Source organism: Heterocephalus glaber, unplaced genomic scaffold, assembly GCF_053883595.1.
Source record: "Heterocephalus glaber isolate CG9 unplaced genomic scaffold, H.glaber_assembly_v1.0 deba00000470, whole genome shotgun sequence".
Lineage (NCBI taxonomy): Eukaryota > Metazoa > Chordata > Mammalia > Rodentia > Bathyergidae > Heterocephalus > Heterocephalus glaber.
Genome location: NW_028258145.1, coordinates 232,703 through 247,588, shown reverse-complemented (window position 1 = coordinate 247,588; position 14,886 = coordinate 232,703). Strand labels below are relative to the sequence as shown.

General features: G+C 34.4%; 1 protein-coding gene across 3 annotated transcripts in view; it reads right to left on the bottom strand.

The window, feature by feature from the left end:
* The window catches only part of Zc3h8 (zinc finger CCCH-type containing 8), a 61,976-nt gene that overhangs the window by 31,889 nt on the left and 15,201 nt on the right, over window positions 1-14,886 (bottom strand). For 2 of the 3 annotated variants that reach the window (XM_021257965.2, XM_087202559.1), the window contains exons 4-8: window positions 13,798-13,952; window positions 9,045-9,167; window positions 8,544-8,655; window positions 6,868-6,977; window positions 5,791-5,838 (exon numbers count right to left, since the gene is read on the bottom strand). In XM_021257965.2, coding sequence (XP_021113624.1) covers window positions 5,806-5,838; window positions 6,868-6,977; window positions 8,544-8,655; window positions 9,045-9,167; window positions 13,798-13,952 — 533 coding nt within the window. In that variant the 3' untranslated portion in view covers window positions 5,791-5,805. The remainder of the gene's footprint in view (window positions 1-5,790; window positions 5,839-6,867; window positions 6,978-8,543; window positions 8,656-9,044; window positions 9,168-13,797; window positions 13,953-14,886) is intronic. The other variant, XM_004844307.4, reaches the window with a different exon arrangement.

The window sequence follows — 14,886 nt, the reverse complement described above, 5'->3', positions numbered from 1 at the left end:
TTACTGCTTCATCCTAGACATTCTTAAGTGAAACTAGCACCATTTACAAATGTTTTCAGAGAGAATTTTACTCAAGTTTAGAAAGTGGAAAATCCTGCTGGGACACAAACTTTTATAGTGGAAATGCCTCTACTGCTGCCCTATTAAGTATGCTGCTGATATTCTTTTTAAGGTATGACATATTTTATCATGTGAAGAAACTATCCATTCCATGATTTTATAAAGAGACAACCTCAACACAAAAATCAGTTGCATTTCTACACACTAACAGTGAACATTCTGAAAAGAAAATAATTAAAAATCTATTTATGATTACACGAAAAAGTTCACCGTTATGAAGACAATATACTTGGTAGACAATTACTACACAAAGAAATCTATATATTCAGTGCAATTCCTATCAAAATCATAATGAAATATTTACAAAAATAGAAAAATCCTTCTTAAAATTCATATGTAATCTCAAAGGATCCTGAATAACCAAAATAATCTGGAAAAGAACAAATAGTTTGCTATGCAGTTCAGGCTGGCCTTGAACTCACTATGTAACACAAGCTGGTCTAGAACTCACAGAGATCCTCCCTCCTGCCTCAGCCTCACAACTGCTGGGTATGCGCAGCCACACTCAGCAAAATTGGACTTAAAAATTAAAAAACTTTTATGCATCAAAGGGCACTATCAACATAGTGAAAAAACAATCTACAGAATGAAGATATTTGCAAATTATTTATCTCATACGTAGTTAAAATCTATGTAAATACAGAACACCTAAAACTAAAAAAACCCAAAAAACAAAAAACAAACTCAATTAAAAAATGTAACAAAGGACCTGAATAGACATTTCTTCAAAGATGATTGTATGAATGGCTAATAACACATGAAAATACTATGCTGTTATCACTAAGTACAAATCAAAACTAATGAGACACTACCTCACACACTATTAAGACCTCACATACTACTACCATCATTACGTGTCATTTAAAACAAACAGACAGACAAACAAACAAGGGTTGGTGAAATTAGAGCCCTTGGGCACTACTGGTTGGACAGCTACTGAGTATGATGGTTCCTCAAGTAATCAAAAATAGAATAACTACATATGACATACTAACTCCAGTTCAGCATATATACCACCCAAAAGAATCAAAAGCAAGATTTTAAACATATAATTATACATCTCTGTTCACAGCAGCATTATGCACAACAGTCAACACGGAAGCAAACTAAGTGTCCACTGATGAATGAATGAATAAGCAACACGTGCTACTATACATAAAATGGAATACTACTCAGTCTCAAAGGGAAGAAATTCTGACATGCTACAATATAGATGAATCTTGAGGACAGTATATTAAGTGAATAAATCAGTCAAAAAGGATAAATGCTACATGATGCTACTTATATGACATACCCAGAATAGTCAGAATCAGAGAGACAGAAAGTAGAATGATAGCTACATGGGGACTGGGGACAAGGAAGAATGAGGAATTGTTTAGTGGACATAAGAGTTTCAGCTCTGAAGATAAAAAAATTGCCCTAGAGATGGATCTTGGTGATGGTTGCATAAAATGAGTACACTTAACATTATTGAACTGAATACTTAAAAATGGTTAAGATGGCAAATATTATCTATATTTTATCATGATAAAAATAAAAAATTTAAAAGTATTCACCCAATCCTATTTAGTATTTTTGCTTTTAAATAAGTACTGAAGTCTGGGGATATACCTCAGTGGTAGAATGCTTGCTTAAATTTGATCCCCAGCACAGTGAAAACAAAGAGGGAGTGGTGGTGAATTTTGTAGGAAAATTTTCAGCATCATAGAAATTATCATAAAGATTATTGTTAGGATGTTCTTCAACCTTGGTGCTTGGGAAGACCATATTTTTGGAACCTATTGTAAAGAAAAGCCGTTGAAAGGCTGTAAGTCTGCAGTTTAGAAGAAAAGAACAGAACTTGCCTCTTCTCGAAACAGATTTACCAGGGCCAGGGATTTAGCTCAGTGGTTCAGGCGCCTGCCTTGCAAGTGCAAGGTCCCGAGTTCGATCCCTGGTACCAAAAAACCCCCAGATTTACCAATCTCCATAGATGAAATAGAAAGTGTTGATTGAACATCTTATAAGGCAGGTCATTAGAGGTGGGTGTTTAATGATAAACCAGATGGTGTTAGAGCAAGTGGAAGGATTCTTGGACTATAAAGAATTAAATGAAGCATGTAAAAGTGGGGCTGGTCATAAAATAAAACTGTTACAGTAGATGCAAAACAAGAGAAATTCTCACAGAAGAAATGGTCAAAGAAATTAAGATATGAAAAGAAGAGAAAAAGAGAGTTGCAGAGGGGCCATCCAGGAGATACAATCTATGTGTAATAGAACAGAAGACAAAGCAAATGAAGCTGAAACAATAATTAAGGAACTAACTGAAGAAAACTTTCCAGAGTTGAAGTAGGCCTACAGATGAAGAAGGCTCACAGCATATCTTTAAGATTTAATAAAAAGAAGGTAACACTTAGACATATCCTGGTGACGTTTTAAAATTTGAAGGATAAAAAAAAAATTAAAAAAATAAAATTTGAAGGATAAACAAAAATTTTTTGCAAGTATCCAGATACAGAAAGCAGGTTATCAATAAATACAAAGGGGCAAAACTCAGACTGACTTCAGATTTTTCTCTTCCAGTTCTTAATGTCAGAAGACAGCAGAACAATATCCACAGAGTTTTAAGGGAAAATAATTTTGAACCAAAAATTATATACCTTGACAATTTATTATTTCTGTATGAAAGCAAATGGAAGATGTTCTCAGAAACTAACGGGTTAAAGTATATTGACCAAGAACCTTCTCTGAAAAATTTGCTCAATGATTTACTGAAGCCAATGGAAAAAAAGTATGTAACATAACAATGTAACATAATGTATGTAACATAATGTAATGTAATGTAACATAACAACTGTATGAAAGATTTGATAGTACTCATTAAAACTACTTAAGAAGCATGAAGTCTAAATGTTACATGTAGACTAATAAAATAAATGCAAAAATAGATTGGTAAGCTAAAATTTTTAGTGTATATAGTTTTAAATGGTCAAAGTGTATGCCAAATATTCAGCGTATTAGGCAAATAAATGCTTTCATTTTTGGTCATGTTAATATTATGGATAAAGATGGATGCTGTTAGGCCAAAAGGGCAAAGATCTAAACTGACCAATGGCAGTGAGCACATGAAGATGCTCTCAACATCATTAGTCATTAGGAAAATGCAAACTATAACTACAAGGAAATACCAACTCACTTCTACTAGAAAAGCTACCATCAAAATGACTGATAATAACTAGTTTTGTTACAGTAATTAAGGCAATACATTATCAGAGAAGGACCAAAAACAGAGACTGCAGAAACAGATTGCTTAATGGAACTTGATTCATACCAGAAGGGGCATTATAGGTCAGTAGGGAAAAGAGCAGTCTTTTTAATCAAATGATGCTTGGGAAATCTGATTATCCATTTTGAGGGGGGAGAGAAGAAAAGGAAAGGTACAGGTCCTCATCTCATACCATTTAAAAGAGATCAATTAGCTTTACTTCTTTCTTTATCCCTACAGTCACAGCCATACCCTTTCTCATGTATAATCTATACTTCTTCCCCTACGTAAAGTACAAAAGGAAGAATGTACTTCTCTACTCTTTGCTTTGGGCTGGGCCATGTGATTACTCTGGACAATGTGATGCAAATCTGGTTTTGCCCTCTTGGGCTTCTCCCAGTAAGAAAAGAAGAACATGCCTTAGCTGGTCCCAGAAAGAGAATGAGATAAACATCACACATATAAGAATCATCCCAGCAGACCCGCTGCATGAAGCAGAGTCTGGCCAACCAAGGCCAGCCTAGACTTCCAGCCATGCACAGATGCATAAAAAAATGCTTTTTGTTCCAAGTTAGATCCCCAGTATCTAAAAAAAAAAATGCTTTTTGTTATATGGTACCGAGAGCTGTATGTTGGTTGTTAACACCATTACTGTTGAGAAAAATTTTCAGTGGACTAAGTATAAACATATAAAATAAAACCCCAGAATTAAAAAAAAAAGTTAAATATAGTGGAAGTTTATAATACCTAAAACTTGGAAACAGCCCAATTGCCCATCAACTGGAGACTGGATGAAGATGTGTTTTTTTTATAAAATGGAGTACTACTTAGCCATAAAGAATGAGAAACTAGAGACATTTATAACTAAATGGATGCACACTGAGGCCATCCTCTTAAGTGAAATAAATAGGGCACATGTATATAAATACCGAATAGTTTCCCTAGTGTGAGAAACTGAAAGTGTATATAAGAATCAAAATGTATAATAGATAATGTGAAACAGGATGAAAAGGTCTAAAAGGGAGGAGGAAGTGGGAGGAGTAGGGGAAAGGAAAGAAGGGAAAGGAAAAAATATGAGAAAAGGAAAAGTCTTTGTAAATAGGGAGGGGTGGAGGGGTTGAAGGGAAGGCAGGGGAATGGAGAAAAAATAAGAAACAAGATATATCATATAAAGGCACAAATTCCCAATGATGAATGTCATCATATTGTACACCTAAAATATACCAATAAACTTAATAAAAAATGCTAAATTACTTTTCCACTTTATAATAAGGATTTCTTACAGTAGAAATAAAGCCAATCATAAACAAAACGATCACCAAAATTAGTAATTCTGCTCATTAAGAAGCCTCCAAAAAAGTGAAGATGGCCTATGAAATGGGAGAAGATCTGTTACACACTCTTCGAAAGGGATTATCTAAAAAAAGATACAAACGGGCCAGGGATTTAGCTCAGTGGCACCGTGCCTGCCTCACAACTGCGAGGTCCTGAGTTCAATCCAAAAGATTTAAAAAAGATACAAAGTCAATGTATGAAGGGCAACTGTATCAGCAGAAACATAGCAAACCATGTTAACAGTCATTTCCCTAGGATGAAACTGGAAAGCCAATAAGCCCAAGAAAAGGTGCTGTATTTTATGCAAAGAAAACTGTAAGAAACCATTTTTACAAATACTAAACTGATAAAAAAAAAAGTATTGGCAAACATGGAACAAAAAGAATTCTACAAGTTTATAGGCATAGAAACAACTATAAATATATATATATTTTTTGGTACTGGGGATCAAACTCAGGACTTCACACTTGCGAGGCAGGCGCAGTACCACTGAGCTAAATCCCCAGCCCCTAAAATACTTTTAAAAAGGCATCTTAAACTTATATAATTTTATCACTTGGCATATATCTTCAATTTATTCCGGGAAAATACATATGAATATTTATAAGTCTGTATTAAAAAATTAAAAATAATCTAAATGTCCATCAAGAGTATAACTAAATTATAATATTCATAGAATTAAATGCTATACAGCATTAAAAATGAATGACAGATACACCTACAGAAAAGGATTTTAGAAGCATAATGTTGAGTAAAAATATCAAGTCACTAATTTCAGAGTACCATAAGCAAACCATAATCATTTTAACCATAAGCAAAACTAAATATATCACTTAGTGAATTATACACATTTAATAAATGTACAAAGAAATACAAGAGGAGAATAAAAATACAAATGAAAGACAAAGTCAGATGGAGAAGCAGGCCAATGGAGATCCACATATCTATGTAAATGTATTAAATAGTTTTATAATTTTCTTAGTGGGAGAGGAAGGAAAAAATATTTCTATTTGAGAAAATAAACCTCATTGAGATAACCATGCAAATGTGTAGAGGTTTTAGAGAGTAAGAAATGTGGTATACTCTTTTACCTTTTTTAGACTATTTTATTTACATGTCTTCTTTTCAGTATTCAAAACCTAATTATCAAAAAAAAAAAAAAAAATCACACGATCATTTTAAGGCACTGATCTAATTACACTGTCATATTCTTATATTTTTCAAAAGATTTTAGTAACATTCATCCGAATCATCTATAAGAGGAAATTAAAATTTTTACAGCTACCATTTTTCCATAAATAAATATTTGGTTCATTATCTAGTTCCACAGTAACCTTTCCATGTTTTACAACATAAAAATATCTCGAAATAAGACATCCTTGACTTTTTAATATTTATATATGGTAAAGAGAACTTCTGCCACAGATGAGAGAGATGATCAGTTTTTTTGTTTTTGTTTTGAGACAAGGTCTCACTTTGTAGTTAGGCTGTCCTCAAACTTATTATGTAGCTCAAGCTGGTCCAGAGCTCTCAGTGATTCTCCTGCCTCAGCCTCCGGAGGAGACTTGTTCTTAAGAAATCTTTTACCTTCATATATATTTTAGTTTAATTTTGAAGAGAATACCTCCAATTAATATATGAGAAATGAAAAATATAAATGAGCATAATTTTTCAATAATCTTTCCTTATAGACCAAAAGAATACTTGGGAGAAAACACTTTGAAAGCACTGTTTATCTAGTCTTTCATGTAACTCTAACAATGTTATGGGCCCGTGACTCTAACTTCCCTTCTAAGAGTCTTTATAGCAGAACAACTTCCCTGCTTTGCTTTGTTTCCCTTTGTTTAGCTAAGCTATTGAAGTTTCTAACTACATTGATGGTTTTAAGAACATTTCAATTTGTTATAAATCAATTTTAAAAAATCCTTTCAGCTACACAAAAAGTAAATGAAAAATGATTTTCCACATTACTTATTAAGTAATTAAATTATTAAGTAGTTAAATATTAAATTATTAAGTAAATTCTTAGGGTATCAGTCCTAATATATCCACATTCTAACCTACGAGAACTTGCCCTAAAGAGTACTTATCTTTTCAAATTTTCACCCTTCCTTTAAACATAATCTTTAAAAAGAAAAACTTCAAAAGATTATGACAATTGTACTTACTTTAGCCAACAGTTCTTGTGTTTCAGCAGTCAATGGAGCATGTGAAAACCTGCAATGCTCTCCCTGATAACACTTTGTTCCTGTGTGATAAAACTTGCAAGGATATTCATGTAGCACAAATGTTAAGGAAGAGTACAATTTTAATCCAACTAAATTTTATTATTAATTTAATATCATAATTATATTTTTGCTATACAAGTATCTTTCCTCTAGTAGAAACAATGAATTCTCTATTTTTTATTTTTGGTTATTTTGAGACAAGGTCTCGCTATGTAGTTCAGGCTAGCCTTGAACTCACTAGGTAGTCCAGGCTGGCAATCCTCCTGCCTCAGCCTCCTGAATACTGGGATTTCAGGCATGTATCACCATGCCAGGTTTGAATTCTCTAGTTAAAGTATGAGACAATAAATTATTATTAATTGAGTTACATGAAAAATCTAATTTCAAAAAATTTTTAGAAATTTTATGGTAGTGGGGATTGAACACAAGCCTTCACATTGGCTATATATCCAGCCTTTTTTTGAAAAAAGTCACACTAAATTGACCAGGTGTGACTTGAACTTTCAATTCTTCTGCCTCAGCCTCCCAAATGCTAGTATTACAGGTCTGCACCATGAGATTAGGTTTGAAAAAAAACAACTAATTTTAGAAAGATATGAATCAGATTTAGTGACTATTGCAAAAGACTTTTTTCTTCGTATCTGTTCTTATAATAGAATACAGGTATGTTTCATTGATATAAGACAGCAATATTTAAGTACCATGAGAAATATGATTACTTTGGAGCATTCTTTTGGATTGGGGGAAATCAAAATCAGTGACAACGAGGGCCTGGGGATTTAGCTCAGGGGTTCTGCCACCTGCCTCACAAGTGCAAGGTCCCGAGTTTGATCCCTGGTACCAAAAAAAAAAAATCAGTGACAATGATAATCTTATAAATCTAGGTCCTTTATAGAATAGGGCTGTCTCAAATTGAATTAATTTATACAACTGTAATACTGTTTTTCAGGGAGTCTTCAACCTAGAACTCCTAGTATTGAATGACTGAAGAAAAACAACTTTTTTTTTTTTTGGTACTGGGGATCGAACTCAGGACCTTGAGCTTGCAAGGCAGGCGCATTGCCACTGAACTAAATCTTTGGCCTGGAGAAACAATTTTTAAGTCAACCAAAGGCGCTATGACCCTAAAATATTCACATTCCACATCTTTACAACATGTCTGTACCATCTGCACTGAAGAAGTAAGGTTACTTTCAAACTAAAGGACAATATCTATACAGCTTATAATAAACAGAAAGCAAGTACTGTACTCCCAAATTATACAATTCCTGCCATTTCTATGAAGTAGCTTATATGAATATAGATTCAATTAGTCAGTGTCACAGCAGAAATTCTGATAATGTTCTTCTGGGACTTCACTAGGTCTCATGAACCCATTATACCACCGAGGTTGGGCAGAAAGGATCTTTATTTAAGAGATTTTTCTAAAGGATTGCTGTTTTCTTTCTTGCGGAAAAAAAAAATCTATGCACAATTTGATGACTTTGACACTAAGTTGAGGTTAGTATAATTCTGTTATTGCTAGAATCTCATTTCATTAAAATTTTTGCATCTTTAAAATGTTCGTATGAATACCTAGGAAAAGTTAAGTTGCTATATCTTATGATAAAGGATATTATGCAAATACAAGCAGTTTTCGCCTCTGGTACAATATCCTTGTACATAAAACTTACACATTTCCTTTTTCTTCTCCATCTCTGCATCATGATCAAACTTACACTGCTCTCCCTGGTCAACAGAAAGAACAGAAACAAGGCATTATCACTTACAGGTAAGTCATTAAATGACCTACTGAACTTTAAGTAAGCAAATGATTCCAGAAAGAATAAGTCTTAGAAGCAATATGGTCTACTTCCTAATGAGTTGTGTTATAACCTCATCACGTAGTTATGTGATTAAAATTTTAAGTACTAAATATTTTTGACACAAAGCATTTTTTAAAAATTATGTACTTTCTAAACATAAAAGAGTATTGCATTAAAATTTTCTGATAGAACTTTTTAGGAGGAAAGTTTTAATAACCTATAGGTATTATGTAAAAGACTGTCAAATGGAAACAGTAGTTTGTTTTAGTGTATTTTTGCTAAAGCATATTTTTTGCTTACACATTTTTATACCTTAATGCATTTCCTTTCAAGAAAGTATTTGCAAACTTTCTTCCCCTTGCGTTCCACCGTATGCTGGTTGATGAATCCCTGACTCATTCTCACATGCTGCTGCTTCTCCTTAGGCGCACCACCCTTCAAAAACAAAAACAAAAGCAAGAAACAGAAAATTAAATATTTTATTCTATTGAATAAAGTTATTTTAACTTTTAAGACGTTAAAAAGTGATTCAGATTCTAAGTTGGGCTTCATGTGTAAGATCTGGATTTCTTTGCATCAATCCAAATATGAAAGTTTTCTCAGTTTCAACAGTGTTCCATCATTGAATATTAGCATTTGTTCAATTTGAATATTTCATACTTTGCCCTTATTTTATAAAAAATGAATTTGAAAACTTAATAATGAAAGTGCCAGTACTTATGATAAAAAGTCTAAGATCTTTAAAATAAGAGACAAAGCTAGGAATGATAGGCTGAACAAGGAGCTGTGAAATCTATAGTTTCAATGAGATGTTCATTGGGATTGGCTAAAATTAACAGACGTAACTAGAAATACACCCTTAAAGGTGGTAAAATAAAGGCATAAAAGGAAAAGATTTTTATATAAAAAACAAAAAAAATTAAAAATCCATTTTAGCTCTTAAGAAACAAACTTTAATGTATTAACTTGTAGTACAGTTTACAGTTTCTGTATCCCAAATTAGTAAATACAATTTAAGGATTACAGTATGTGCAACTACGGGAGCTAATGTGTACAATCACTTAATGACCTGTTTTGCAATAATGTCCAATCATTTATTAATAAGACTATCAAAACTACTTCTTATTAATACTGTATGTCTTGGCTTAAATCTTTGGTTTTATTTGACCATGTTATTAAATTCTAACATATGAGGGCAGAGAGGGTGAGCTGGTCCCAGCATCTGGAAGGAAGCTCCCCGCCTCCATCCCAGGCTCCTAGGGCAGAGAAGGTGAGCTGGTCCCAGCACCTGGAAGGAAGTTCCCCTACCGCCATCCCAAGCTCCTAGGGCAGAGAAGCTGAGCTGGTCCCAGTACCCGGAAGGAAGCTCCCGCGCCGCCATCCCGAGCTCCTAGGGCAGAGAAGGTGAGCCGCATGGGCGCCAGAAGCACCACCCCCCACAGCAACCCCAAAAGGAAACAAGATGGAAGAATCTGATACTCAACCACCTGGACTCTCTGAACTGGCAACAAAAGAGGATCTGGGAAAAATGAAATCAGAAATAATTACTCAGATAACAGCAAAGATTTTGCTCATGGTGCAAGACAGGATTAATAAATGTAGAGAGGACACAGACAAAAAATAGAGGATCTGAGGAGCAGGATGGAATCCCAACATAAGAAACAAATGGAATCCATAAAACAGATAAAAACAGATTTCCAAGAGATTAAAAACTCCATCAAAAGTCTGTGCAGCAGAATGAACCAATGTGAGGATAGAATTTCACATACAGACGATAAGATTGCAATTAGTGCGGAGGAAAAGAAAAATTGCTTTAAAATTGTAAGGGAACATGAGAAATCAATCCAGCAGCTGCTAGACATGCAAAGAAGAATAACATAAGACTGATTGGAGTCAATGAAGAAAGAGGAGAGAGTGCAGATGACATAAAAAAACTTTTCACAGAAGTGATGGCAGAAAAATTCCCAAGGAGGGGAAAAGAACTTGACATACAGATAAGTGAGGCATATAGGACTCTAGCTAGCCTTGATCAAAAAAAATCTACACATAGGCATATAATAGCTAGGATTCCAGAAATCCAACAGAAGAACAAAATTCTACAAGCAGTGAGAGAAAAGAAACAAATCACATACAAAGGAAAGCTCATCAGAATCTCAGCAGACTTCTCAATGCAAACCCTCAAGGCAAGAAGAGCTTGGAGTGATGTATTTCAAGCCCTAAAGGAAAACAGCCTCCAACCCAGACTGATGTACCCTGCAAAACTATCTTTCAAAATTGATGGAGAAATAAGATACTTTCATGATAAAGAGCAACTCAGGAACTTCATGCATACCAAACTGGCACTCCAAAAAATTTTAGACAATACCCTAGGAAAAGACAATGAGGATCACAACCCCAGGAAGCCCAGCAGAATGAATCTATTGGGTGTGACAAATTAAATGCAAAGAAGGAGAATCCAACAAAAAGAAAGTCATGACAAGGCTTTTAAAACTTTTAATTTCATCTCCCTAATGAGTGTATAATTCAATCTTATTATTGTACTAATTAGTATTTTTCTGATTCTAGAGTTGCACACTATTCCTTGTGCTATACTGGCTATTTATCATCTTCTTATGTCTACATTTTAATTGGGTTGTCTATTAATGAGCTCTAAGAATTCTTTATATATTCTGCTCATAGGTTATATGTATTGTAAATTTGGTCTGTTTAAGGACTACTTTTCATTTTAATGATGTCATTTAAAGTTCTAAATTTTGATGGAATCTCATTTATCAATTTTTTTCTTTTATACATCATGTTTTTTTGTATCCTAGGTAGTTCTTGCCTACCCTGTATTCATAAATATTTTCCCTTATAATTTCTTCTTAAAGTTTATACTTTTAGGCTTATTTAGGTTCATAGATCCCTTCAAGTTATTTTCATGTACGGAAAAAAAGGGTTGAGGTTAATTTCTTATATACAGATACCAGGTGTTCTAGTGCCGTTTGCTGAAGACACTATCTCTTCCTCGGCTCTTGAATTGAATTTATATTCTATAAAATGCTAATGTTAAACAACCTTTCAAAACTCAGTGGACCATATATGTGTGGTTCTATTCTAGAGTCTCTGTTTTATTCCAATGATCTATATGTCTTTCCTTATACCAACACTGCCTTGATTACTGTAGCTTTAGAAGAAGACTTAAAATTGGGTGCTAAACGTCTTCCAACACTGTTTTTGTTTTTGTTTTTGGCTTTTCTGGGTCCTTTGTACTCCTACATAACTTTTAAATTTCAATATCCAGTTCTTCATTTATAGCAAGTATACACAGACCTGAATTTTTATATATACCTTGTGTTTTCTAATCCTGCTAAATTCAAGTACAAGTTCTAGGGGCTCCTAGAGATTTCTTAGTATTTTCTCTGTAGATGATCATTTCATCTACATATAAAGATTTTGCTTCTGCCGTGCCAATCCTATCCTAGTTGTGTCATTTTATTGCCAGACTATTTTGGTGGGGACTAGGTTTCAAAGTTTAATGGACAGATAAAGAGTAAGCATATCTGCCCTTGTTCCCCACCTTAAGGAGAAAGCATTGTATCTTCTCCATTCGTACAAGGCGTTCTCGCTGGAAGTATGGAGTACATGTCTTTAATTTGTTGAGAAGTTTCTGTTCTACTTCTAGTCTCCTGATAGCTTTTACCATGAACAGCTACAGAATTTGGTCCAATACGTTTTCTCCAACTAGTAACAGGATCATATGGCTTTTTCCTTTCCTCTGTTAAAATGATGACTTTTGGGGGTGGATCTTCCAATGCTGAACCAACACTGCCATCCTTATAACAAAACCACTTTCTACATCCTGCCAGATCTGACTTCTAATAGTTTTTGTTAAACAAATTTCTATCTATGTTCATACTTTTTTCTTCTATTATCTTTACCCAATTTTACGATTAGCACAATGTTGAGTTCCTAAAATGAGGGGAGAAGTGTTCCTTCTTTTTTCTGCTTTGTTTGATACAATTTATCAGTTAAAATGTTTATGAGCCTGATGTTGTCATATAGGTAGGTTTTCAAGCTAGGAATATACTTTATTTAACAGGTTCTATTCAAATTTTATATTTCCTCCAGAGTTAGTTTCATTAATTTGTCTTCCAAGTTACTTCTTAGAAGTTGTCAAATTTATTTCCAAAAAGATTTTTGTAATATGCTTTCTACATCCTTTTAAATTCTGTAAAATCTGTGGTAATGTCTCCTAGATCTTGATATTGTAATTTAAAAAAATGTATTAACTGATATTGCATAACAGGAAGAAAAGGTCTAAAAGAGCAGGGGAATTGGGAGGGGTAGGGGAAGGGAAAAAAGGGAAAGGAAAAAATATAAGAGGAAAAAAAATGGAAACAAGGTCTTTGCAAATAGGGAAGGGGGCAGTGAAGGGAGGGCAAGGGAAGGGGAAAAAAAAAAAGAACCAAGAGACTCATGTAATGGTACAAGACCCCAATGATGAATGGAACTGTATTGTATACCTAAAATGTACCAATAAAGTTAATGGGGAAAAAAATAATAATAATTTACTGTTAAACTAAAAAAAAAAAAAAAAGATTCTAACATATGACAGAATTTGTTCTTTTTTTTTTTTTTGTACCGGGGATCAAACTTGGGTCCTTGCGCTTGCGCAGCAGGTGGCGAAACCACTGAGCTAAATCCCCGGCCCCAGAATTTGTTCTTCACATCACAGAGTCATTAGCTTTGGTTGAATAGTCATCTGAGTCGATGTCCACCAAACAAAAGGGAAAATCACCAGGGTCTAGGAATCAAACTTCACACCTACCTGGTCCCCTGTAACTGGAGGCCATTACCTGAACCCCAAAGCTTTGGATTCTTCATTTGTAAAATGTGGACATAGGGGCAGATTTTGTGTGTTTCAGTCTATAATATCTGTATTTCTTTGACCCCATCTAGTCTTGTCCCCTCTCATCAAGCCTAATAAAAAGCTTGCCATCCAGTTAAAAACCCGCAGAAAAGCAGGTCCAGAAGAGGCATTTACTGCCTTGTCCTGAGTGCCTACAAGCCCAGGTTCCCATACCTCTTCCTGTAGACTCCATACCTCTTCCTGTCGACTGCTCTTCTGCAATAAGGCATCTGGCCCTTCGTTCCCAGTGCCAGGCCGTTTTTGTTTCATTTTCTTTTGTTTTCCATTCTTGTGACCAGGTTTAAGATTTTTATTTTTTGGTTTAGCAGCTAGAAATAAGAAAGTGAATTTTTAAAATGACATAAAAGCATAATATCAGCTCCTTCTTAAGAAGTACTATAGCCCAGTGAGGAAAAACTAGTAACTGAATTGTTTTTCTAGAAGCCCTTAAGAGACCAAAGAAAATTATTACATATCCTAAATTACCAATTCACTGTTTTTGAAAATATATAAGATATTGTTAGGGGGAAAAAAAAAGGGAAGAGAATAAAATCAATCCTGTAAGCTACAAGCTAGATTCTCTTTTAAGTGTTTAGGGCATGATGGATCCAATTAGGAATCACCACAGCTTTACAAAAGAAAACCCCCTAATTGTTTAAAATGATATTATGGTCAAACCTTTCAATTAAAATATTTGGTACAGATTAAGTTTATCTACAGGTATATTATGAGTAGAAGAAATTCTTGAGAGGGGAAAAAAAAAAACCAGTAAAAGCATTATGAATTTTATTTTCTGCTGGGCACGGTTGCGTACACCTGAAATCCCAGCCATAAACGGCTGAGGCAGCAGGATCCCAGGTTCAAGGCTATATCGGGCAACTTAGTAAAATTGTGTCTCATAATTTTAAAAAGGGTAGAGGTGTACCTCAGTGGTATAGCATGCCTGGGTTCAGTCCCCAGAACCACACACATACACACACACACACACACACACACACACAAGAATTTCATTTCATTTACAATTGTCATTTGGCCTATCTATGGCTAAATCTCACTTTACTGATCTAAAATATATTTCTAAGTTACAGTTTGACATACAAACATTCCAGGGAATTCTTTACATGACAGCAGGACAAACAGACATACCCTATCCCTCATTCATGGAGAGGCCATGGATTCAGCATTCTCTCTAGATGGGAGTCAGGGCTCTTGATAATCTACCTACACCCCTGGCTCTTCCTACAAACACTGAGCAGGTCTCAT